At 39.1% G+C, this 27613-nt stretch overlaps 2 protein-coding genes and 1 long non-coding RNA gene across 3 annotated transcripts in view; 2 read left to right on the top strand and 1 right to left on the bottom strand.

The window, feature by feature from the left end:
- The first annotated feature begins 289 nt into the window (after positions 1–289).
- Positions 290–3913, top strand: zfpl1 (zinc finger protein-like 1). The gene is made up of 8 exons (XM_046039823.1): positions 290–462; positions 1375–1487; positions 1580–1691; positions 1861–2054; positions 2173–2251; positions 2362–2544; positions 2717–2840; positions 2961–3913. Exons 2-8 carry the CDS (start codon positions 1386–1388, stop codon positions 3145–3147), a joined length of 981 nt encoding a protein of 326 aa, XP_045895779.1. The 5' UTR covers positions 290–462; positions 1375–1385; the 3' UTR covers positions 3148–3913.
- A 14065-nt stretch (positions 3914–17978) lies between these two features.
- On the top strand, positions 17979–21584 carry rom1a (retinal outer segment membrane protein 1a). The gene is made up of 4 exons (XM_046040824.1): positions 17979–18128; positions 19897–20327; positions 20555–20801; positions 21372–21584. Exons 1-4 carry the CDS (start codon positions 17979–17981, stop codon positions 21582–21584), a joined length of 1041 nt encoding a protein of 346 aa, XP_045896780.1.
- Positions 21585–26230: 4646 nt separating this feature from the next.
- Positions 26231–27613, bottom strand: part of LOC123963310 — a 2582-nt gene continuing 1199 nt past the window's right edge. The window contains exon 2 of the long non-coding RNA XR_006823155.1: positions 26231–26876. This is a non-coding gene — a long non-coding RNA (uncharacterized LOC123963310). The remainder of the gene's footprint in view (positions 26877–27613) is intronic.

Here is a 27613-nt window from a genome sequence, read left to right as displayed (position 1 = left end):
CATTTAGCATACAGGAGAAGAAGGAAAAAATAAAATGGCGGTGTGGAGATGATAAACAAACAGCTACCTTCCTACAAACTGTACATATAGCTAAACCGTGCGCCATATGTCTAAGTTATTTTGTAGCGGTGCCCTTTTCTATGTATATACCGCGAATTAGCTAATTGAAAACAAATCGTCTATTTAAAAAAGGATTTAAAGTAGCATGCACTCCGGCTCAGCAGATGGCAGAACCATAGACTGTATGGGCAGAACGCACATGTTGGTTTGCAACAAAAAGACACGAAGAAGACACAGAAGCGGAAGAGACGTGGCACATAAACAGAGAGAGGAAGGAACAAGCTAGCAGTCAAGTTTACTGATGACAGCCCCGGAGCCGCCTTACATGTGAATTTGACAAGGAAGCTTTAATGACCACATTACCTGAAGCGAACGGGACTTGATTAAAAGTCTGTGTGAGAGGTAACATGTAACTATTTATCATTTGCGTTGTGACTTCCTCAACTTCACCAGCTAACGTTAGCTAGGTTAGCTCACCTGATAACTTCAAGCTAAGGTAGCAGCTAATGTTAGCTATATCGCTGACAAGACGTTTTAGTTTATGTTGAAACATTAAGTTGAAAAGAAAAACTGACACATGTCATCGCGAAATTTGTACGATCAAAACACTCGACGTGCAACCACTTTACGTTTATAACGTTACAGTTAACGTTAAAGAAGTAAAAATCCGTCTAAAAACAATATGAGTAACGTTAGCATCTGTTGGTGCAGGGGTCAGTGATAATCAGCTAATAAGTAAATTACACGGCCTATTAATCCAATTGCATGGCGATATCGTCACAGATAATGTAATAGAAAGGTTATAGATTATGATACCACTGTCAAAATCGCGGCTCTTAAAATCTTGGGATGTTTGGGACTGCCGACCCACCCACTACTTGTGATCTGACAATAAGGTCATTAGTAAAGTAGATATGATGAACACGCAGCAAGCTACAACAAAAACCTCAGAAAATGTTAGAAAAGTGTAACAAGTCTGTAAGCTCAGGAAAAGACAAAAATCCCTGGAGATACTAACATAGGAGTGGGCAAATAGGGCTAAAGTCCTCTATCACAGTGACTTTGTATCGCAGTAATGCAGTTTATCAAGATGAGGTCCATTCGTAGCTAAAATCAGTAGAGAAACTGTTAGTTTGATAATAGCTAGACAGGAGACAGACATTTTTATACACATTCTTCTTGCTTCTAGGTTCTAGTCGTACTAAATAGACACTTTATAACATACAGAATGACGAGAACTAGGATCCTTAGTGAGGAATGTTTGCTGGATAGATCCTTAACAAACCTGCATTTGTCTGTGTGTTCTCAACACAGCGCGGGTGGCTATGGGTCTCTGCAAGTGTCCGAAGAGAAAAGTGACCAATTTATTCTGCTTTGAGCATCGGGTAAATGTGTGCGAGCATTGCCTTGTCTCCAACCACAACAAGGTCAGTGGGTGAACCAAGTGTCACGCGATGTATGCTTGTGCAAACTTGTAACATCACATTAAAATTCTGTATTTCCACTTGCTGCCCTTCAGTGTATCGTGCAGTCATATTTGCAATGGCTCCAGGACAGTGATTACAACCCCAACTGTACTCTGTGTAATAATATACTGACTGCTCAAGACACTGTCCGACTGGTCTGCTATGGTAAGATTATCAAGTTTCTGTTTGTCATATTTTTCCACTTACCTCTAGTAATATCTAGAAATGCAAAACAATAGAGATGAATGGAGTTCTGTTTGTTGTACTCGCAGTATTGGAAAAATGACATTCCACCCCTGTTGCTGTCACATGAAACTGTTTTCTCCTTCCACAGACGTATTTCATTGGTCCTGTCTTAATAACTTGGCATCTCGGCTGCCCCTCCATACGGCTCCAGCGGGATACCAGTGTCCCACCTGTCAGGGTCCAGTGTTTCCCCCTTCCAACCTTGCCAGCCCAATTGCTGATGTGCTGAAAGAACAGCTGTCATCTGTTAACTGGGCTAGAGCTGGTTTAGGGCTGCCGCTGGTAAGAGCCTATTGTTGCTAAATCCCTCGTTTGATCTCGGTGTATTTTCTGATTGTACTTGTAAATTTTATAGATTTGATGTTAAAGATATTAATAAAATGTCATCTTTGACTGAAAGATTGAAGAGCCCAGTGAGGTCCTTGAGGAGACCACAGCTAATGATGTCACTGATTATACTGACTGGTCAACATTTGACGGTGAGCCTTGATGTTACTTTTAAGTACCTAACAATATATGTATATTTATCATAGACTGTTTTGTAGGTGTCTACACAGTCTCAAACTCTGTCCTTTTTTTCTTTCAATAGTACAAGAACAAAAAAACATTTACCCCAACCACTCCTACAACAGCCCACTACCAAATCCTGTCTCACATCCAGCACAGGAAGACCTTGGAGGTCCCCGTAAAAATGGAGATCCAAATACGCAGGAGCACGCTGTGATAAACTTAACTACTGCCACTACACATGATACAATTACATTACACACAGGTAAAGCAATAAAAAGCCCTGTGTATTTACTCTCTCTGACTGCTTTACAGCTGTGTCTTTCTTTATGCTTTTATTTTTTTTTTTCCAGCTTTGTGCGCAAACACAACGTTTAACATGTGTTGTTGCTTTCGATGTTAAAAGATTAACTGACTGACTTGTTCTTATCCTCCAGCATCGTCACCAAGAAAGATCTACGACACACGAGACATTGGTCACAGCTCTGTCACACAGATTGACTTTGACGATGACAAGTACCGGCGACGACCAGCGTTAAGTTGGTTTGCTCAAATTCTCAAGTTAGTATCTTGTTGCTTTGTCTTTAGGAATAACTCACTATACAAATGTCGTTGTGATGTCTGATTTGAAAAAAAATATGTATGTATAAAAAATAATAAAAACACATTTTATGTTTTCAGAAATCGCACAGGTGGAAAGCGGACATCTCTGTCCTGGAAACAGCGTGTCTTCATGCTGCTTCTGGTCGGAGTTCTGGGATTCTTTACATTGATAATCATCATGGCTAAAGTTGGACGTGCCTCTGCTGGCTCAGACCCCAATTTAGATCCTCTTCTTAATCCCAACATCCGCGTGGGGAAAAACTGATAACGCATTGATTTCTTCTCTTCCTTCTGTGTTACACAATATAAGTCTGTGTATAACGAGCAGAAATGGGACTTTCCAATACATGGTTAGCCCAACAGAGGGGGCCGTTTACCTTGAATGGAAAAGAGAAAGAGACACTGCACCTCCTTTAGAAATGCAGGCAATCTCTGGCCACATTCATTTACATCAGGCCACGGCCCTTTACAGACCATAAAAAAATCTCTCAACATTCAGGAGATTTCTATGATCCAAGCAAAGCAACCCACAAACTCCAAAGCTGACCAATGCCGGTGCATATTGAGGAACGATCCAATAATTGTTCTTTGAAAAGCTAATGATGAGGACGGGGTAATATTTATATTTATAATTCCAGCTAACATTTGTCAGTGATCTTTGTAAGTTGATTTCTTTTAAAGTTCAGTAGAAACTAAATAAACACTGTTGATATTGAAAGAACATCTTTTGCTGGCAGAAAATTCATAATGTATATAATCAGCAACGCAACCTTCAATAACGTCTACATGTTTATAAACTGACTCCACTTACTGATTTGATTTGAGTGGACATTTGCATTTCTCTTTTAGAGAAGATGTGGCCCTCAGAACTGGAATCAAATATTGCCCACACGTAATTAATACATAACTATTCATGGGTGTCTGCATTCCTTCTGAAATTAAGTGCATTGGTTTTAGATTTGCCATACATAACTGTATGTACATTTTCCTGATGTTTTTTTGACTGTATATTAAATGGGGATACTACAGAATTTCAGTATTAGAATGTTTTTGTTTTTAAAGTCCATGAATCGTGTCCATTATCTACAGCTCTGCATTGGCAAAATCAAGAGTGAAGAATTTATAAAATGTTAGTTCATGAGAATGAATAATGTCTTTAAACATTATAAGAAATATATTTTTATTGTACATGTGAGTGCAGAAGTTCAGATAAAAATGTTGTTAGTCCATCGCCCAGTTCTCATGAAGCAGCTGCAGGCTGTAATCAGCATATTGATTCTATCACAGACTATTCATGATATGTAAATAACATCCCACACAATAGATTGCAGTGTTAGGCTCCCTTGTGTACTACACTGTAAGTTGTTGTACTTCTTTTTGAAGCAATATTTGCACTAAATTGACAACACTAAGAATAATACAAAAAACAAAAGAACTGAAGGCATGACAGCCAGTAATACTTGCTGTCCTTCAATTTATCGCTGTGGCAAGACACTGTGTATGTCCGTCTTCATTAAAAAAAAAGATAAATACATTCGTACATAATGTGGTTTGTACCTTATTTCAGTAGGTTGCAGGTAAAAGGGAAGGTTTAAGCTCAGACCACCTTTGAAGAACCACAATGCCGTGCTGTAAATATGAGCTGATATACAGTGTAGTTTTGTGTGTATACAGTACGTGACTGGCATTAATTTCTGGGATGATATGTTTTGAATAACCCTGGGGAAGTTCTGTTTTGAGAAAAGACAGTATTTGAAACGCTGAAATGTATTTTTTAGAAGATATTTTTAGATGTTCAGATTGTCAACATTGACATAAGACGCAGTGGTGAAATTCAGAAAGCAAAGACGGAAATAAGATTTAAAAAAAGCCTATCTTTTGTGCAGACAACGAACTTCATTGAAAGTGTATTATCTCAGATGTAAACAATTCTCACACAAAGGGCTCATGTCAAGTTATTGTTTGGGGGAGAAACCTAACCCATACCCCAACCTTGTGCTGAACATCATGTACTTTTTTTACGTCCACTCTGAGAAGGTGCAGGCACACCTGTCCCCTGAGAAATGGACTCACTGTGGTCCTCAACCATGACACTACTACTCTACAAATAATTTGCACACTACTCCCCCCTGGTGGTGCATCCAACTCAGGCCCTCCACAGTAACGTCCCTTGGCAGCGAGCTCAGTGACAGGACACACTGGGGTCCAGTCTGTAAACAGGCTCTTTTCAGAACCACCTATGCGGCTTCACTGTAAGGGCTGCGGCTCCCAGTGCAATTCAGTTCTCTGCACTATAAACTACTGCATAAAAACTAAATATCATTGTTTGTCAATTCAAACTTAAAATGGCTATATATCATACATCATTTGTTATATAAGATAATTAGTTCAGGAGTTGGGTGTTCAAATTAGGAGCCAAAATTATATTTTACTAATTCACTAATTCTTAATTTTATATTGTCACATTCATTCTATTAGAAATAGTATGTTGTTGCTACTACTCAACATGCAATCTTTCTTGTGAATGACTTTTAGAATTTGTGTGTCTTTAATTTATTTTATTTTATTTTAACTTTACCCCACGGGGGTATACATGTACAAGTACATGTAGTTCATGGTGGGGAGTACTGCATTCCTTATTAGGCCTATGATGACAAAATGTATGATATAACTTTGTCACATGCTGTCCTTGGGAATCCTCGTAATAACCCCTGTCAAGTGTAGATATCAGTGTTACAAATATTCACCATGTGTTTGCATGTGAGCATTAGTTGCCTCGTCTAACTTTCCATTGCATTTGCCAAACAGTCACAGCAGTGTAGCTTTGCCATTGATTGTCAGTGGATCTGAGCCATATTACATTGAGTGAGGGAAAACTGCCAGCGGCAATGAAGATATGTGCTGCAAAATTACTACGAGGATGACAGATCTGGCACTTGTACACACCACAAAGCTGTGTGTAGTATTGTCTGATATATTTCTTGACATATGAAAATGGTATAAGCCATGAGTGGTTTAATATAACATCATGATAGCTTGTGATGTGTAATTGCCTGTCACTCTATTGGAGTTCAATGTATTTCCTAGTAAGTGAGTTATTAGATTGCCCATTGCACTGACACAATAGGGACATCCTGATCAATAACATGACACTTTGTAGTTAACATGCATACTGTAAGCAGCACGTTTTTTCTGTGCCTCTGCCCTGCTCTCATGATGACAGTCCTCACTGAGAAAATGATCTTTGTAATGAGCTGTTGACCTCTGGAGTGATATTGTTTGTGCCTTTCAACTTCAGAGTTTTATGGTTCATCACTCTGCCTTTTCACGGGAATGTTTTCACATTAACAAAGCAAGCACTAACATATTCTGACTACTGAGAGAGCATTTTAGTGTTTATGAATGTTTTAAAAACTAAATTATGGGTGACATCTGACACCCACCCACTTACATGCCTCAGGTTATCCAGCAGGGTTTACCTTTGACTCTTTTTTCTCTGTTGTTACTACTCTTGATGTGTCACACTTACAGGATCCCTGTACTGTTGAGGAATGAATGCTGGAAGCCGTGTTGTTTGGCTTGTACAGTGACTCAGATCCTAAGACATCCATATATCACTATGTGCTCAGGGTATCTCCAAATAAAAACTGCAGAAAATGTGTTATTACATTAATGTTTGACCGTTTGAGTAGCTTATTAAACAAAATCTGAAAATCCATGTAAAGAAATCAACATATTTTGCTCTTTTAAAATGGAATTATGTGCAACAATGACAATAGAGGAAACTTTATATATATAATTTATACACGTGCAGTATGCACTGATTGTCTGTCTGTTGTGTTTGAAGTTATGCTGTATATGTACAGTATAGCATGTTACTCATTCATGCTGGTATCTTTAAAATACAGGCACAGTATACAATAGAGTTTAATAAAATAGCTGCATGCAATAACTGGCCCTTCTGTCATTGGATGGCACAGGAGTATATATTGATGTGTGAGTGTGTGTGGGTTTTCAATGTGCTTCCCAATTCAATTAGATGGTGCATCGCTGAGAGAGAATCATTGTGTTTCAATGAACATCACTGCCTGTGTCATTCCTGAGCATCTTTGAGAACGTAAGTACAGATTTTGGCGGTATGGTAGATCACAATAAAATATTTGAATTACCTTCGCTGTAGCTGTTCTCTGAATTACAATTACCTTCATGAGATAACATTAAATGTTTTATAGTGTTGCTTGTAACTTTACAAAGCTGAATTTTTCATGTCTTGCTTTTTGTGTTGCCTTTTCACTGCATGCAGCACTGCATTAATTCTGATTCACAAGAAAATAGTTTAGTGAGTATCATAGTGACATTTTCATTATTATCATGTTTAACTCATTTACTGAAATAATACTATGAACCAAAATTTAAATATTACCATGTTTTGGTTGGATTTTCTGAATTGATAGTAAAATAATTGTCACCGCAGGCTGAATTACGTAACAAAGATGTAAAGAAGATAAAGAATTCCCCAGGGATCAACATCTTGCCAGTGTTTGAGGACGACTCTCAGCTGCAGCACGAGTTGATGGAAAAATATTTCAGACCTTTACACCCTCATCAGGACACCAGAGGCGTCAAAGATCATAAATCCAAAATGTGTGATCCTCCTGAAAAAGACCACAAGCACAGGAACACTGCTAACTCAAAATCTCGGCAAATGAAGCACCATCACCAAAATCAAGGCCATCATCATCACCACGACCAGCAAAGGTTACATGAATTGGACGATAATGATAGCCATGGGTAAGTTTGGACATCACTTCTCTTCCACAGATGTATGTATAGAGTCTCTGCTTAATTTTTAAATAGACTCAGATATTTCAACTCTGTGTGTTTACTTTGTTTTATTTTTTACATAAGAAACATTAAAGTAGCAGCACTGTATGTCCATCTCAGTTCATTTGTTATAGAATTTTGATTCATAAATGTGCTCTGTTATTACAAAAATGATTGGCATTATCATTGGTATCCAGTGCATCTTTAACACAGATGTTTTCTTTTTAAAATAGCACCAATTCAACCGCAGAGGACAGTATTTTCAGTGATCATCACCCTGACCATCAACATCATTCTCACTCTCACCAGTACCATCACAAGCAAAACCAACGGCATGTTTCTCATTCAGAAACTCTTTTGAGTTCCTCATCTGGTTCCTCTTCATCCTCCTCTTCTTCTTCTTCTTCCTCTTCATCAACATCCTCCTCCTCTACCTCTTCTTCCTCCTCCTCTTCCTTTTCTTCCTCCTCTTCAAAGTCTTCCTCTTCCTCCAGCCTGTCCTCTGAGAGCAGCAGTGAGTGTTCAGATAGTGTTCCACTTAAGAAGGCCCAGCATTCACAGTCCTGTACGGACATTTCCAGAAAACAAAGGTACTTTGAAGAAGGCGACGACACCGCCCCTTTGATAGATAAAAAACGTTATCTAAACAGGTTCCCTGCCAAACAGGATCAAGAGAAAGGCAAATGCTCCCACAGTGGCCACAGCCAGGGCACCCTAAAGAACACAAAGAGGATCAAAAGAGGCTTGGGAAACGAAGGAAGTTTCCGCAAAGCCAAATCAATGGAGGCTCTCACTAGACCCAAAGAAAGAGAATGGTGTGGAAATAAAGATGAAAATGAACCAGACAGGCGGAAAGGTGAAGGCAGGAAGAATTTAACGAAAGAAAAAATGAAGTTCTCTGCCTTCCTTAATGAGATCACTCGGCAGGTGCTCAGCCCAATGAGACTCACCACTCTTGGGGTTACAGATGCTCAAAGACCTTGCAGCTCGGGGCAGTCCTCTGTTAGATCCAGTAAGTTAGACAGCAGCACTGAAAAGGTCAGACAGCAGAGGAGTCGGCCTGCCAGTGTAGACTCAGTTAGCTCTAGCAAGTACTCCCATACCAGCAAGCACTCTTCTCGAATGTCTCACTCTAGATCTTTCCACCACCCTCACAGTCACCGTTCTGCAGACTCACCCAATCACAGGTGTCACAGGCCCAGAAGTTGCACGGATATTAGCTGTCTGAAAAGACGTCAGTCACGGTCTCCTCCTGAGCATCACTCCTATTCACCTTCTCATAAACACCATCACCACCATCACCAAGGAGACCATCACACTTCTACTCATCATCATCACCATGGTGACCGCAAGAGCCCAAGGTATCACCATTGCCATGGACACCACAATACAAGTTATCACCAAGGACACGACCGCAGTCCTGTCTGTCACCATGGAGACCACCATAGTCCCACTTATTACCATGGTGACCAACACGAGCCTTCTCATTACCACGACAACACACCCCATCAAGATCACTATGGAGACCATCACTATAGGGATCGTCACAGCCCTGCTCGTCACCATCGTCATGGAGACCACCACGGCCATGCTCGTCACCATGGGGATCATCCTAGACGAGGTCATCATCATCACCACGGAGACCACCACAACACAACTCATCATTGTGAGGGTCACCACCGGCATAGCAACCACCCAAACACTGAGCACGTTACTACACCACGTCACCGTGGACACCACAGCCTAACCGGCATTTGTGATCGTCATCACCATGGAGACCACCACAACCCAGACCATCATAGTCACCATGGAGACCACCACAGTTCAGACCATCACCATGGAGACCACCATAACCCAAACCATCATCATGGAGACCACCACAGTCCAACAGTTCACCATCACCATGGAGACCACCATAACCCAGAACATCACCATCAAGACCACCATAGTCCAGACCATCGTCATCAACATGGAGACCACCACAACCCAGACCATCAACATCACCATGGAGACCACCACAGTCCAGACCATCATCATCAGCATGGAGACCACCATAGTCCAGACCATCACCATGGAGACCACCACAGTCCAGACCATCACCATCACCATGAAGACCACCATAGTCCAGACCATCATCATCATGGAGACCACCACAGTCCAGACCATCACCATCACCATGGAGACCACCACAGTCAAGACCATCACCATGGAGACCACCACAGTCCAACAGTTCACCATCACCATGGAGACCACCCTAATCCAGACCATCACCATGGAGACCACCATAGTCCAGACCATCCCCATGGAGACCACCACAGTCCAGACCATCACCATCACCATGGAGACCACCACAGTCCAGACCATCATCATCATCACCACCACAGAGACCACCACAGTCAAGACCATCACCATGGAGACCACCCCAGTCCAACAGTTCACCATCACCATGGAGACCACCCTAACCCAGACCATCACCATGGAGACCACCACAGTCCAGACCATCCCCATGGAGATCACCCTAGTCCAGACCATCACCATGGAGACCACCACAGTCAAGAACATCACCATGGAGACCACCACAGTCCAACGGTTCACCATCACCATGGAGACCACCATAGTCCAGACCATCACCATGGAGACCACCATAGTCCAGAGCATCACCATCACCATGGAGGCCACCACAACCCAGACCATCACCATCACCACAGAGACCACCATAGTTCAGACCATCACCACGGAGACCACCACAGTCAAGACCATCACCATGTAGACCACCACAGTCCAGACCATCACCATCTCGATGGAGGCCACCATAGTCCAGACCATCACCATCACCATGGAGGCCACCATAGTCCAGACCATCACCATCACCATGGAGACCACCACAGTCCAACAGTTCACCATCACCATGGAGACCACCATAGTCCCGACCATCACCATCACCATCACCATGGAGACCACCGTAGTCCAGACCATCACCATCACCATGGAGACCACCACAACCCAGACCATCATCATAAACATGGAGACCATCATAGTCCAGAACATCACCATCACCATGGAGACCACCACAACCCAGACCATCATCATCAACATGGAGACCATCATAGTCCAGACCATCACCATCACCATGGAGATTCCTATAGTACATCTCATCCAAAAGGGCCTCACCCTGAATCGTATCTCAACCAGACTCAGTCCAAAAACAATGATAGTGACGATGACCACAACACTAATTTAAAGGGGCGTTCTGCTGGTAGTCCGCCGTCACACAGGAAGCTGGAGTTCGGGAATATTAGCCCCTTCAGTCAGGAAGAGGAACAGACCAGCTTCACCGGCTCATCATTACATAAAGTACGACATTTCTCTTGGGGTTAAGTCTACACTCATTCATGAAATCATTTATGACAGTATGTCCATAAACTAATTATTGTTATGTCAGTAGTTACCCCTGTTATACATGCTTGATTAACTGGTTATGTAATAATGTTCCACTGGGTTTTTTTGCCTTTTGCTTTGGGCACTAGTTTGCATGTCAATGTAGACACTAGTAGTAGTTATCACAGAACAATATATTGGTTATCATGCCCAATTAATGGTAATCAGATTTATATTCACAATTGATGTTTTTTGTTGCTTTAATTTTTCAGCTAACTTTTTCACTTTATTCTTTGTGCATCATTAATATTTCTGAATGTAATTTTTCTTTCTTTTACACAGGAAAAGCCACATGAGATGGGTAGAATCATGTAAGTGTGATGTAATTCTTTTGGGTTTGTTAGTTGATAAGTTATAGTCCGAGTAACAACCATGACTGTAATATTGTACATAGATTAACTTGTTTCACATTCTGAATAACACTGACCTGTGGACTTTTACACCCAATGTGTAAAATGAGAGTAATGACAGAATGTGTTAAATAAAATGCTCAGGTACTTTGTCTCACTCAATGTTCTGTCCTGATAGGATAGTACAGGAGCAGAATGATGGTCTGCCTCAAAGTCTGCTGAATACAGCAGTGAGGATGGAGTGTTTAGGAGAGGAGTTCATGAGCAGCCAAAAGCTTTTAGAGGCAGAACTCCAGAGGACACGTATGGAGCTTAGTAACCTCACCGAGAGGTTTAAGAGGTAAAAAATGCACAGAAAACACCTCCTTCAGTCACTATACATAACACACAGATCATTTAAGTCACGTCGATATAAAAACATTGTGTGTGTTTGTCTTTGGAGCATGTGTTTAGATTACCTTTGCAATAAGATGGATGGAATAGTGGATTTCTTTTTTTAGGAGACTGAAGTGATATGAATCAAATAGACAACATCCTATCATGCTATGCTATCGCTTTGAATATGTTCAAAGTTTGTGGGCTAAACACTTGACTCAGAAAATTAACCTGCATTTAAAAAAACAGATTACATTTTTAAGTTTTTATAGCAGAATATCACCATATGCAGTTTGGGGTTCCACATGTTATACTTAATAGGCTGCGGAATTAGTTTTTTCCTCAATCGATTAACCGGTTAAACATAAAGTTGGGCTCACACGTCCTAAACTGAAATGCAGTTAGTGAGGAAATGTAACAAAATGGGTACTTGAGGATGCTACTTGTGTTTGTTGGAGTGAATGAAATGCACTGCAAATGTATGTGATGCATTGTTGTTAAACCTGAATGTATTTATCTATGCAATGGAAATAGATCTGAAAGTGTAATTCAGTCTAATCAATGCGAACAAGGCTCAATCTGCCGACCCTGATCTGTTGCCCTTGAAAAGATAAGCTTTGAAATTAAATTTGATCTCTGTTTTTACTATCTGTCTCAGCTTTTAGACCTATGATGATAGTTGCTAAGGATAGCTCCATTACTTAATCTCAGAATGTGGGATAATGCATGTGTACTGCAATACATTGTAATATTGTTGAGTAACTTCTCTCTTTCTCTCTCTGGGTCTTATTTTAGACTACACGACAACTGCTCCTCCACACAACAGACTAACTGTCTTCTAGAGCAAAAGCTTCATTCAGTGGTGAGAGAGGAAGCATTTCTGTGTTTCTCATGTTGAAGCCTAAATTATTAGAAACATGGACATTGTGATAGAAACAAGTCTTGAGGCATGTAAGAAACTTTTTCTTTGTCCAAAGTCTTGAGAGGGGACACTGGGACACATGTTTGACACTTACTGAAGGTATATTTGTAATTATTTCATGCTTCCTGTGCTTTTTGTGCCAGGCTCAGAGTATGGATGAAGAACGTGAGATGCTGAACCGGCGTATTTCAGTACTGATGGAGAAGCTTGCAGATGCAAAATTTGCCAACAGTGTGGAAACATTCAATGTAAGATCTTTATCTCCCTCTTAAATTCTAGGCAGACAGTGGCATCAAAAACACACCCAGAGATAGGGGAGGAAAAGGGCAACACCACAATGACAGAAAAATATTCTGTTTCTGTTTCTTGCCTTGTTCTACAGGCAAGAGAAGGCCGACCAAGAAATATAAATGAAATATTGATATACCTCTATCAAATAGTTTAGTACACATACAGCATTCAGTATGCTGTTTTGCATTATTTGAAAATGCATCATTAAATCAGTAGACTGATCAATTTGTAACCTATACTTACTACTGTAGGTAACATCAGTGCTACACAGAACCGACCTCCATTTTCAGTCAGATGATGCCATTAATCAGGTGGTTCTCCCCATCACTCCCCCACCGGCTCAGTTCATGGACAGCCAAACCTATGGAAAAGCCAAAGCCGGCGGGCATGAGCAGCCTCTAGGGTCAGTTCCAGAGGAGGAGGAATCTGACTGGTCAGAGATGGGAGAGGAGACCCCACGATTTATACTGACAGGATCAAACAGAGGTCAAGCATGGAGACACCGGGAAGGTGACGTGGACAAAGACAGTGAGTCAGGGAGTGAGGAAATGCCCAGACGCCACTCTCCATGCCCAATGCACATACCGCATCTCCAATTCACTATTCACAATGAGAGTCTGTCTGATGGCATGACAGGTGAGGGCACTTACAGGATCACCACAAGTTCAACCCTTGGCTCGGCCATCCTGGTCCGGTCAGCTAGCCTGGAGGAAATCCCTCTGGCACACCATCACATGCAGAAGGAGCTAAGAGGCACGGAGGCCATGATGGACCTCCACAGAGGGGAGGAAACTATCGATGATTTAGATAATGAGATCATCCATCACTGGAGAGCAAGCAACGACAGGGACGCAGCTAAAGGGAGGCCATTAGAAAGCAGGATGTCAGAGGCAGATAGCAGCCTGGCCAGCCTGCAGGCAGCCGAGCGGATGCTCAACCACTTCATGTGTGAACCGCAGCCAGGTGAAGGAACAAGTCAGGGCAGGGCTGAGGTGCATGGCTGGACAGGAGGGATTCCAGACAAGGTGCTGAGAGGGGAGCGAACACAACTGTGACAGAAACATAAATGCACTTGTCACTGTGTCTGAAATCATAATTTACTTTGATCTTTATTTACTATGAAACGTTTAATGAGGCTCTTTTTTTTTTCAGTGGCTCAGCGGTTAAGTCCCACTAATTAACATGTAGTTTGAGGAAATTTATCCTTTGAATTCAAACTGTGAGACTTACTGGATTTACTTTGATAACCTGACACTTTTCAGACAGCACATTGGGCTCCCTCATGAATTTCTCAATATGAATCTACTCAAATAAATATTGCTGCTACATACATTTACCACTTGTTCACAGTTTTAACCAAACCTATGAAAAAATAGATCAACACACCAGATGGACACAGGCAGATGAGTGATATAAGTATTAAACATAAACTATATTTTTCTTCACCTTGAAATATTCTCTGCAGCATAGATTTGGTAATTCGATGGTAAAATGTAAATGTGTATTTTTGTTGTATAAATGCAGATACAGGCATTTCCTTTCCTCTTTCATCTCTGTGGAATACAAAAGGTAGTTATTCTGTTTATCTGTCTGCGTTATTGCATGAAACATTATGTATCCATAGAAGGTGTACTTCTTGTGTAGGTAGCCATAATTATACATTGTTGAATGCATGGTTTAATGTCATATACTGCAGTCTAATAACATCCTAAAAGATTGTTTTTTTTTCAGTGTTTTTCCTTTAATCAATTTCCCTGTTAAAAGGTAGTCTTGGTAGGCATGTCCTATATAACATAATGAATATTTACAGTCACAATACAGTTATGAAACAGCTTCAAATATGTGTATATGCAAAATTATTGTCTTGTCTTTGTGTAAAACATTTAATTCCTCTGGTTACAATAATTATCCAGCCAAAAAAAATGCTTACTATTGAAAAAACTTCCCAAGCTTGTGTAAATAGCATCTCTGTAACTCTTAATGTAGCAATTAATAAAGCAAATGAAGAAACAATGAGACTTATTTCTGACTAACTTTCCTTCAGAAGGGATAGATACAGATAAATACAGATCCGGGGGGAGTCGCTCTAAGTTTAGCTACATACGAGAAGTTCTGGAAAGTTAAAGCGAATGAAAGACAGAGTAACCAACGACACTGTTAGAAAGATGAGGAGATATTTTGTTGAACTAAACATTCCGGGTGTTCTTTTAAACATTTTTTGTTGATGACAGGCTGTATAAATATAGTTGACATGACTAGACTAGACCACTTGTCCAGCAGGCAGAACTGAAAGAGTCTGGAAAATCTGAGCCCATATCTTTAAAGGAGGTCATTGAGATTGTAGCTGGGTAGGATGTCAGGATTTGTCCAGCCTCAGGATGTGATATTATCCAGGTTTCAGGGCAGTGGTCCAGCACTTTGCTGTTTCACAGATAATCAAGGGGTCACAAGAGTTGGCTACTCTGTTATGCATGTGTTTTACAGGAAAATAGGAATGCAATAATTATTGTTATTATTGTTATTAAAATATAGCAATTATTAATGTGCTGCTCAGTCATTAGTCAAACCACAAACTGTGCCCTTGTGACAATTTGTATGTTTTTCGACACTGAAAGCTCTATGGTAGAGTCTGTCAGATTGGACCACCACTGGATGATGAAATACCATGACATGTTGTACATTCATGGTGCCCAGAGGATGAATCCTTATGAAGTGGATGATCCCCTGGCTTTTCCTCTAGTAGCGCCATAAGGTATGGTTAAGATTGAAATATCACAACAACTATTAACTGGATTGCTGTAAAATTTGGTACAAACTGGCTAATGAAAGCCAAGGTAAGAGTCATAGGTGTCGTTTACACTGGGGACGCTGGGGACATGTGCCCACCACTTTTTGAAATGGCTGATTTTTTAAAGCATAATTTGTTAAAACATGTTCTGAAATATAGCTTGCAAGTTAAATAACAAATGAAAATGCCTTTAGAAATGTTTATTTGCACATTAAGAAAACATGCAATGCAATTAAAATACAGAAGAAACAAATGCGCATTGCCAAAAAAGTAACTTAAGCAAAAAAAAAAAACAAGCTACTGATTATAAAATGACACAAAAACATGCATTCACCAATCAGTAACTTTAACAAATTCTTGACACAGTTTCTTTTTGGCCAAGTCTTCTGTTCTCTCCCTGTCAATGTGACAAAAGAGGAAGGAAGACTAAATCATGCCTACATATGTGTTGCCTCAAGCATGGATGATATTACATGACAAAAGTTGATCTCCAGGAGAAACACATCTGAAAGCAACACAGAATGCCTGAGTGCTGCACTGCAGTATATTCTATTATATTTATATATGTTGTGTTTCCTTTTAAAGAAATAAGAACATTTCCACCATAAATTGGTGCAGAAACTTTTACCAGAATGCAGGAAATTAAGTGTTTAATGATCAAAATTTTCCTTGGGGAGATCCCCCCAGACCCCCCCATCATATTTCTTGGCATTGAGGATATCTTTAAAACACTGTTTAAGAATGTTTTCGTCACGTTCTGGTGAACCTAATATCATGTATCGTGATATCTCGCAAATTAAGTGTCTCCTCAGACCTAATCTGAACCCCTATGTCCCCATCACGTTTCAACACAAAGTGACGCCGTTGAACACAGTCTTCAGAAAAGGCAAAGTGTACAAACTACGTAGTGACTACGAATCTGAATTAACCTGAAGGAAGTGATTCAAATCTGCAAAGTGAACTTGATTTCCACCACTATCTCTAGTGTTTCTGGGCCAGATCCAGAACCTGGACTACATCTCCCAGCTGGCTAAAGGGAGCTGCCCTGTTGTGACCCTGACCTGGATAAGGAGGAAGAAAATTAAATGATGGATCCTGCTGTACCTTGTTGTGAAGGCAGCTCCAGTTTCAGGGTGGCACAAAGAGCCTCTCTCTGCTGTTTTGATTTTGCCTTAAATTCTTCAAACAGCCCGACCGTATCCCTCTGAACTCCTAGAAAAATTTAATTACTGTGGATTTAATTTATTTCACTGGCATGAATGTGTTTTTGTTTTTTTACTTTCAACTCTTCCTTTAAAATCCACACGTCTATAAGAAGCAGAAATGGGAAATAAATAAATTGTTTAAAAATAAAGTGATTCTGATTAAACATTAATACAAAATCTTTATTTATCTGAATACATGGCTCATTTTCTTTTCATCTCAAATGTATTCGAGTTCATGTGTTCACTTGAAGTTGTGTCGTGTGGATCAGTGTTACTCAGTTAATGCCTCATAATAATATCCATCTCCCTGTCATGTTCAATTTGTTTTGTCATCCATGTCACCCTGTATGCGTGATGGGTGCTGAGCAGACAATGGCCTGGATTCACAGACCAGTTTAATAGGATAGGCAGTCATTAGTGGTAAGACGCTCCCGGCATCCAGGTTTGCCAAATCCAGTGTGCCAAATCCACTGTGTGGCACACTGGAGAGTACACAGTGGTCAGTGGAGATAACTGGACTTTTTTCAGCACGTTTTGGAGAATAAAATAAGGTGAACTTTGATGCACTATCATCTGTTTAACTAGAGACGCACCACTTGAGATGTGAAGATCGAAACTCTCCAGGGATTTTACACTACTCTCTCTTGACTTTTCGTTCTTGGATAAAAGTTTGCTCTCACAAAGCTTTTATCATTGTGTTTTTAATTGCTCTGTTGCCACGGGCTTATTTTTCAAATTCAGTGTTTAATTTCAGTTTTGTCATCTTCATCTCTGAGCCTTCAGCGTCAGGCCTCTCACCTCTCCTTCTTCCTCACAGACAAAACACAGCATCGTCCTTCGCTGCCTCGTCGTTCTCCTTCCCCTATTCCCCCCCGGTAAGACTGAGAATCTCTCGCTGCAACCATGGTGGTGATGAAGATGAAGTTCCCCTTTCAGAAAAGGGTGAAGCTAGCCCAGGGACTGTGGATCCTCTCCTGGTGTGCCACAGTGGCTGGGGCTCTCACCTTCAGCCTGGGGTGCATCCTCAAGATAGAGCTCCGCAGGAGGGCAGAGGTACTTTTAAACTTTCAAATGCTTACTTCATAACATTAATAATAATACTAATAATAATACTTTAAATTCCAAAGCTTTATCGTTTTTCTTTCCTTTTTAAGTTACCAACAAATGATAACAATCGATAATGTAATTACTTATACTTTCATTGCGGAAGTGAGTGGCATGTAATTATGTCTCTCAGTGTAACTATACAGTAGTGTGTTGTCCAATTATGTTCGTAATGGAAAACAAAATCAATAAAGTTGCCTTTGATTATCCTTTGATTATACTTGAGATAGAGAAAACATAAACTGTTAATACCAGTAATTCTAAGTTGTTCAGTAAATATCTACACTGAGGGACAGTGTATTTGGTACATGTTGTAAGGTTATACACTTGATTACACACTAATATACTGATTTACATTAATTATACCAAGTATCCCTGACAGATGATATTCATGTTTGTCTTACTTTGAAACTGTTTGCACAATCTGTTTGGGAGAAAACATGAAAATGGGAAAAAGCATCTTGAAAGGATCAATTTAATCTGATACTGTCAAAGAAACGTCCTCGACAAACAAGAGGTAGCTATTCCTATGATCCACTTTGGATCCTGACTCATCACTTAATAAACCAGGCTCTGTCAGTCTTAATCACCTTAATCCTACTTCTGAAGGCTTTGCACAACTTTGCTATTCCAGGTCTTTTTAAAAGTTCAAAAATATCTATTTTTAATTATAAGAATTTGATCTCTTTTGAATGTTTAATCCTATAAAAACCGGGGTTAGCTGTGAACAGTGTAAATGGAAATGATGAATGGGAAAAGAAAAAGGAAAAATGAAAAACATACAGTAAGTAAATAAATAAATTACACTATCTGCGGTTTACCACAATGCTGTCATTCATGTATATTACACTGTGGTTCATATCACTAATTTTCATCCCATTATTGTTTACAGAAAATTAATGCAATTGAATGTAAGACATTGATAAAGCCCACCAAATTCTTCTTCTTTGGGTGTCCTCCCTACAACAAAAAGGGCCTTTTCACAAATACTTAACTACACATGCTTATTAACTATTATCCTAAAAGCAATCTTTCAAAATGACCATTTGCATGTCGCTTTGCATGAGCATTTCCAGACAGACTTGGGCTGACTGAGTGAAGGATGTGCCCTACACCTCCTCAGCACTACAGTTACTGTAGGTGCCCTTGAGCAACACAGCTGAGACTCAACGGCTTAAAGTGAGCTGCTCAGAGCTCAGTAGACTCTAATTAAACTTAATTATTATGTGACTGAACGTAATGCTGATGATGATCATTATACATGCTTTTAGGAGAGCTCCCCTTTTTTCAAAAAATTTTGAACTTTTCATCTACACACATTTTGCGTGTTGATGCATTATTGAAACCCACAGAACTTTGAATTAAAGATTGTAACGTCAAGCTGAAGTAGTTGGATATGTTTATAAAATGAGGCACAATATCTCTTTAATTGTAACCGGGTGGGGATATTTTATTGATTACCAGCAACGTATAGAAGAACATATAACATATAGTAGAACTTTGATTGTTTGTGTGTTTGGAAGCTGATTTTCAACATATATTTCCTGTTTTTTCCGGTAATTTGAGGCAAATAACTGTATAACTTCTGTCAGGTATTATATTTTTTAATACAGAATATTTCCATCCATTTTAACTAGGAATATTCTGATGTATGTTTCCCTTGTTTCCTTACAGCAAACAAATAATAAATAAAATTGCTTGTACGTGTGACTTACAGGTAATGGAAAACAGTGACATACATGTTGTGCCCAATACCCTCATGATTGTTGGTCTGGCTTCCTTGGGTATCAACTACTTTGCTTCAAAGATCTGTCAAGATGCTCTGGATGCCGGGCGATTTCCTCGCTGGAAAAACTTCCTGAAGCCCTATTTTGCCATCTCTTGTTTCTTCACTGTCCTCATGCTGCTAGCTGTCATCATGAGCTATGCAATGAAGGGTAGCCTGGAGTCTTCTCTGAAGGCTGGCCTGAGGAATGGCATCCGCTTCTACAAGGACACAGACACCCCAGGTCGCTGCTTCCAGAAACAGAACATCGATCGCCTGCAGATGGAGTTTCAGTGTTGTGGAAACAATGACTTCAGGGACTGGTTTGAGGTCCAGTGGATCAGCAACCGCTACCTTGATTTCAACTCTAAGGAAGTGAAAGAGTAAGTTGCGGGCAATATATAGAGTATAGTGGGTTTCACATCTGTGAATAGTTATGGAAAAACAAGGACATGTGGTCACAGCAGTGGTTCTTAAACTATTTCAGTCACGCCCCCTTCAGAAGCTGAACCCCCCCCTAGTTTCAAAACCACTAGGTTGCAGTAACATACCTGAAGATCAACAGTAACATGTTAGTGATCTGAAACATATCTCTCATTCGTTTCTTTAGCCGGATCAAGAGCAATGTGGATGGCCGTTACTTGCTAGATGGAGTCCCGTTCAGCTGCTGCAACCCAAGCTCCCCACGGCCATGCATCCAGTATCAGCTCACAAACAACTCAGCGCACTACAACTATGAATACGAAACTGAGGAGCTCAACATCTACCTCAGGGGCTGCAGAGAGGCCCTGACCAACTACTACATGAGCCTGATGAACACCATTGGAACTGGAGTACTATCAGTCTTCCTCTTACAGGTATACTGTTATAATTACAGTGGTTTTACAGTCAGCCAGAGTGGTTGGTACTAAGGTGAGCTTTTAATTTGGAGGATATTCAAGCCATGACATTGTTTTTATTGATTGGTACAGCTGCCAAGGTGTTAAAAACACTAAATTTAACATTGTGTCACGTATTTACAAGCATGTGAAAAATTGTGCGTCAATGTCCCACCCTTTTATATATATACGCTGTCCATATGTTTCCTGTCTATTCTTACTTATTCCCAAAATCAAATTACCTTTGTGGATTACTAAAATTCTATTGTATTGAATTGAATACAGTAAACATATGAAGGGCTGAATGCAAAGTTAAACATGCAATTTTTGCAATTGTGTAACTGAAATATTTCGTTAATAAGAATCCTAACTTGATTGAAAGTGGACATTCATTGATTCCTCATTCATTCTTTGTGTCTGCTGTGAACACTTGATGCAATATCCATCAATCGCCACTTCCAAGTCTATGCAGATGCTTGATGACGCTCTCTGTGGAATCTGCTCAGTATCTAACTCCCTCCACCATTTTGCCTGCTCCCTCTTCCCCAGGGCTCTGTGCTGGTGAGCCTGCGGTTCCTGCAGACCTCCATGGAGGCAGTGGCAGGGAAGGAAAATACAGAGATTGAGACAGAAGGGTACTTGCTGGAGAAAGGAGTGAAAGAGACCATCATGGAGTACATTGACCCTGTGCTGAAGTTCCTCCTGCTTAAAAACCAGGTGGAAGAGGGCACCCCAGCTGCTGCCCCAGCTGCTGCCACCTAACTACAAACAATGTATACACATGTAAATAATTTTTACACAGAAAGGGCAATTAATGGATGATTATTTAAATTTGAAAACAGAGTATTAATCACACATTTCTATGAATTTCGCAGATTTAGGGATAGTATTTTTTATTGTTTGATGACCATCACAGGTAAAATAAATGTATACTATATGTATAACTGTGCTTTCCATTCAAATTCCATATGCTGAACTGATTCCCCCACTCCATTAACCACATACAGTACTGTATTACAGATATCAGGAAAGATATCCACAGTTATTGTAAACCAATGATTTACATTTATCCTATTATTTCCCAGTTTTATATTTTTTTTCCTGTTATTTACATGATTGATAAACACTTTATTGTTAAATTTGTTCACAGTTCCACAAATACACAAAATCACTTACTTGCTAATTCACGAGGCAGTGTACAAAAAAGATTTTTGGTCTTACAAAAACGATGTTAAAAAGGATGTAAAGCTGTGTGTAGAGAGACATGAGGCACAATGCTCTGCTGTGCAACAGAACTAACGGCATAATACAAACAGATGACTTATTAAATTTGGAAAGTTAATAATTGCCTTATGTAGTGGAGTCACATATTGCTTGTTTTTCTAATGCAATTACAGTACATGCTGAGATTATAACTCTTCACATGTCAGATGTCACCTTCCATAACAGGTGCTCCAAGTTGCTTATTTCTCCCTGCCTCTCTTCGCCCTGTCAGTGAAAGGAATAGGATTATGAAGATTGATTAATCTCTGTCAGTAATGCAGTGAAAGCCATCAAGTGTGTCCTCTGTTCTGACACCTTTGTTAAAGCTTTTAATCCCATTTGTTAATACTCAACCTGCTGCCCCTGCAGTTAGATGCCTGCGTCAGATGGATGTTAAATGCAGAGTGAACTATGCCAAGGCTTTGTTTGCTAATAAAAATCTGCATACTACCTAATAATGATGTTGAGATATAACTTTTCAACTACAGATACAGTGTGGAGAGTTATTTACCCAAGTCACTGAAGTTCATTAAATACAAAAGAGAATGATTCCACTCTCTTTATTACCAGAAACAAAAGACTGGTTCATATCTGGAATCTATTTGTAATGTTAACCCATGTGAATAGCTTTATTAAAGGTCCTATTAAAAACATGACTGTGTGTTGAGTGATTTTCTGACAAGTAGCACTGCTATGAAGAGGTAAACTTTTTAAACATATTTGGGTGGCCCAAAGATCTCAGAGGTTTCCCATGTATTCCCATTGCAAAAGCTCCAATCTGGACATCTTCTAATGCAATTGTAATAATCAGTATTGGTTATGATCATGTGTCTCTGGTTTGTAACTATAATTTATTTTGTCTTTTTTAAATTGTTTATGCTTACCTCAAATATTTCCATCATGTCAGTAGGTTATACTGTAGATTATACAGTGTGAGTCATTAATTACCATTATCAAAAGTGATGCCTCACACTTGGCAAATGGTGGCAGGTTGTAAACCTGTTATTTAACTATATAGAATAAAACATTAAACCTACTGTAAGTTAGAGCCATGCAATAAATAATACATTTGTGAAAGTTAGTGTACAGTTTTTGTTTGTTCACAACAAACATGTTATATGGTAAAACACCTAATCCACTGGTTTCAAACATTACGATAGAACTGATTAATGACTCAATGGACTTAAGTCTATTACAGTATTACAGTGGTGGGAAATAACTAAGTACATTTTCTCTTACGTACAAATTTGAGGTAATTGAACTTAACTTCCATTTTACGCTACTTTATGCTGCTAATACTTCTTCTTCACAACATTTCACAGGCTTTTTCTCAATTTTATTTCAAAAGAAATAAAACAAATGATAAGCTAATAACATACAACACTTTGTTAAAGATTGAACCAGTTGTTCCCAACCTTATTGGGTTCTGAAATCAGTGTCTAGTTGGGGATTCTTGGCATGTTTCAGATGTCTATGAGTTTTTGGCAGTTCCATCAAAGAGACATTTCCCATTTAAACTTCTCAGATGGTTTCATTTCAATAACGGTTCAAATGTTCACAAAAGCAAAGACAAAGTTTCCTCTCCCGTTAATCATCTTACGGACTGTCAAATTTATCTTGTGATCCCTTTGGTGTGTATGTAACACATGAGATGAGAGAAGCGAGTTTGCTGAAGCAGGTGAACTGTGCCTAATTTATTCAATATGCCTTACCATTCTGGCATGGTCAACTATGTAAGTAGGCTACAGTACTGAGTGGTTCCCTGGTTTGATACAAGAAATGTGCAACATTAAAGACGGTAAGTCGATTCCAAGATCGTCAGATACCAACACTCTGTCTATACCCCTCTGCATCTTATATGACCAAGGCTAGAGCTCAGAGCAACTGTTCCGGCCGTCCATTCATTCCCCACTCTCATCCCAGGTCGTCAAAAGCTGACTCTTTTTTGCCACCTCCCTCTGCATCGCAGACTTTTTTAACATGTGGTTAACGTTGTGAAACTGTTTGGTTAGGTTTAGGTGTGAAAACCACTTGGTTAGGTTTACAGAAAAAAACACGGTTTCGGTTAAAATAAGTAGGCCTACATTACGTGACACGTAGGCCTAATGCATGTGTTATAAGTAAACCAAACCCCATTCTGTTTGACCCACCCACCTACTCACATGAGTCACTGTGGGGAATTGAACCCTGGTCTCTCACACCAAAGGCATGTGTCTTTGACACTTCACTATCATCACCATGTTATGTTGTTATGTTATCAACTATTCCATTAGTTACAAATAACTATTGCAAAAATAAAATTACTAATAGCACATATTTTCCATTGAAATCAGTAGGGCTCTGCAGTTCAGATATCACCTGTTCATTAGTTTCTAGTAACTGTTCGAATACTTACCAATAACCATTTCTGTTTTACTTGTGTCTATTACTTAGATACTAGTGCTTATTTTTTAGTTACCGGTAACTATTTCATTCTGTAACAATTAAAGTGTTACTATCAACAAGCCATTTTACTAGTCATTAATGAATGAAAGAAAATTTACTAGTAACTATTCAAATGTTAGTAGTATCTTTTGGAATAGTTACTAGTAACTAATGAATAGGTACTAGTATCTAAATTAGAGATACTACTAAAGTGGAAATAGTTATTAGCTATTTGAATAATTACTTGTTACCATGAATGGGTACTAGTATATAAATAATAGATATTAGTAAAACAGGAATAGTTACAAGTAACTAATAAATAAGTACTAGTAGCTTTTAAATAGCGACTAATAAGTTTTAAGGAATAAATGTTAAAACAGCTTGCCATACTTTTGACTGCAGGACTTTTACTTGGAAAGGAATAGCTTATGTTTACATTAATGTATTTGTACATTTACCTAAGATCTGAATACTACTTGCAGTGCATAAGTAGGCCTAGTGAAGGGCTATACAGAAGATTTTGTTATTTCACAGCAAGGCATAAACTGAATTTGTTTATTGACAGTATGATAGTCAAATTTGAATAAAAACATTTGCTGTAAACTGTTGTTTGTGAATGGATATCAAAAACAACCAGGGCAACAACCCAGAGCCGATAAATAAAATGAATCAGGGTCTTTTTTTTTGGTAATGACTTTATTTTTCCCCACACGTTTTACGTTTCTTGAAGCACAATCAAGGTGGACTGGGATATGGTGATATTAGAAAAACACACAAAAAACATGTTTTAAATGTTTTACAATTAACGCTACTTCTGATACAAACATTGTAGGACTTTCCTCCTCCGTAATTTTCATCTTGATTGTGTTTGTTCAGTCCTAAACCTACTGTAGTGCTTTTCTTGGAAGTTACTGTTTGTTAAATTTGTATTCTTCAATAATAACAAAAAAAAACTATTTCTCCTTTCTCTCTTTTTTAAAATGTTTATTGATGCATAGTTCATTACAGTAACAAAAATGGAAAAGATCCAGAAAATCCATTACATTTTACATTGCCAGAAGCTCAAATTAAATTCAGTTCTTCTAGAATATTAAGACATTTTATTGCTTTTTTATTTTTTAAGAGTTCTATTAAGGTTCAGTATTGTTTCAGTTCAACTCCATTGAAGCAGGGTTTGGATCCAGTCCATTTTGTGGATGTGGAATTTTCCAAGTATGATGAGGAGCTGCACAACAAAGTTAATACTGTGTATGTTCACAGTGGTAAAAAAGATGAAATATAGTTTCTCTTTCAAAATTGCAAAAATCACAGTTATAATCGATCCAGATAGCAAGACTACATTGAATAAATAATGATTTTCCATCTGAATCATCAGAATGGTTGAGATTGAAATCTCAACCCTAAATAAATGTTGAATCAGTATTACAATACTGATGATAAACAACCATGTATGAGCGTGACATTGGAATCATATTGATTTATAGTTGTCCCGATTATACTTTATTAAGCATTGATTTGTAGTTGACTGGGTAACAACAACAATGTTTAAAAATCATCTATTTATGGTTGACCAGAAATTACATGATATTGAAAAGCCATTGATTTATAGTTGACCGAGAAACATGATTGAAAAGTCAATGCAGTATTTTTGACCATGAGACCATCGCTTTGTTAAGTTTTCGTAAGACTGAGGACCAGGGTGCGGATACAGAACACTCAAGGCCAGTAAAGTAAAGAGTTTATTTACAAAGAACTGAGGAATTAGTAGTACAGAGTGGTAGTAGGGGAGATGTGAGCAGGGTCAGGCCTCCAAGCAGGACAAAAACACACGGTAACTTGAAAAAGGAGAAAGACAAAAGAACGTAGTCTGGGTCCAGGCAGAGAACACACTAGAAACAAACTCAATGCTCAAGTAACTAAACAGGCCTGAAGTACTCAACCATGCGATGGCTAGGAATAATCTGGCGATGAGTCTCAGGGAGCCCCACATCTTAAAGCCAGGCGTAGATGAGGATTGGCAACAGGTGTGTGTTAATGTTAGACAATTTAAATAACCTTAAACTATAAACGTCAGTGGATTCCACCACAGCCAGGCAGTCTACATCTACAATAAACTGGCGAATTGGTAACGTTAGTGAATTCAAGTAAGTTAACTGTAATATATATATATATAATATTAAATATAATATCTATATAATAACATAGCACCAATTCAGCCCGACAGACATTGTTCATCTTCACCTCCTTTTCACTACTGAAAGTTGTTTTGTTTGTATGTTTTCTGTTATAGATGCCATGACTGAACCAATGGGGACAGAAGTCTTTGACTGCCCAGGCAGCACAAAAGTGGCTTCCTATGCTCCAGATCTGATGGGTGGAAAGAGAAGAACAGGAGTAGTGAATAATTTTTTTTATTCCACAAATAAACTTGTATTTTTTAACTGATTAAATTGTCCGCTGTCATTTATACATTTTTAATAATAATAATAATAATAATAATCCTTATTTGTAGAGCACTTTTCAAAAACAAGTTACAAAGTGCTTTAACAAGTGTAAAGAATAATACAAAAAAAAAAGATAAGAGCATGAAAATTTAATATAAAATTAGTAAAATACAATAAAATAAAAAGGGATAAAATAAAGTCAAATAAGATCGGGAAAAGCTCTCCTATAAAAGTATGTTTTAAGAAGGGACTTAAAAGAGTTCACTGACTCAGCCGACCTGATTTCCTCGGGCAGGCTGTTCCAGAGCCTCGGGGCCCTGACAGCAAACGCTCTGTCCCCTTTAGTTTTCAGTCGAGACTCTGGAACAGACAACAGACCTCTGCCCGAGGATCTCAAGGTACGTGCTGGTGCGTATGGGACTAAAAGGTCAGAAATATAACAAGGCGAGAGACCATGAAGAGCTTTAAAAGTGATCAATAGAATTTTAAAGTCAATTCTAAAACATACTGGGAGCCAGTGTAATGAAGCTAAAATAGGAGTAATGTGGTCATATTTCTTTGTTCTGGTTAAAAGCCTGGCAGCTGAGTTCTGGACAGTCTGGAGTCGATCAATAGATTTTTGGGTTAAACAGGTGAAAAGGCTGTTGCAATAATCCAGGC

Source organism: Micropterus dolomieu, linkage group LG23, assembly GCF_021292245.1.
Source record: "Micropterus dolomieu isolate WLL.071019.BEF.003 ecotype Adirondacks linkage group LG23, ASM2129224v1, whole genome shotgun sequence".
Classification (NCBI taxonomy): Eukaryota; Metazoa; Chordata; class Actinopteri; order Centrarchiformes; family Centrarchidae; genus Micropterus; species Micropterus dolomieu.
This window is presented reverse-complemented; position numbering and strand designations above follow the sequence as displayed.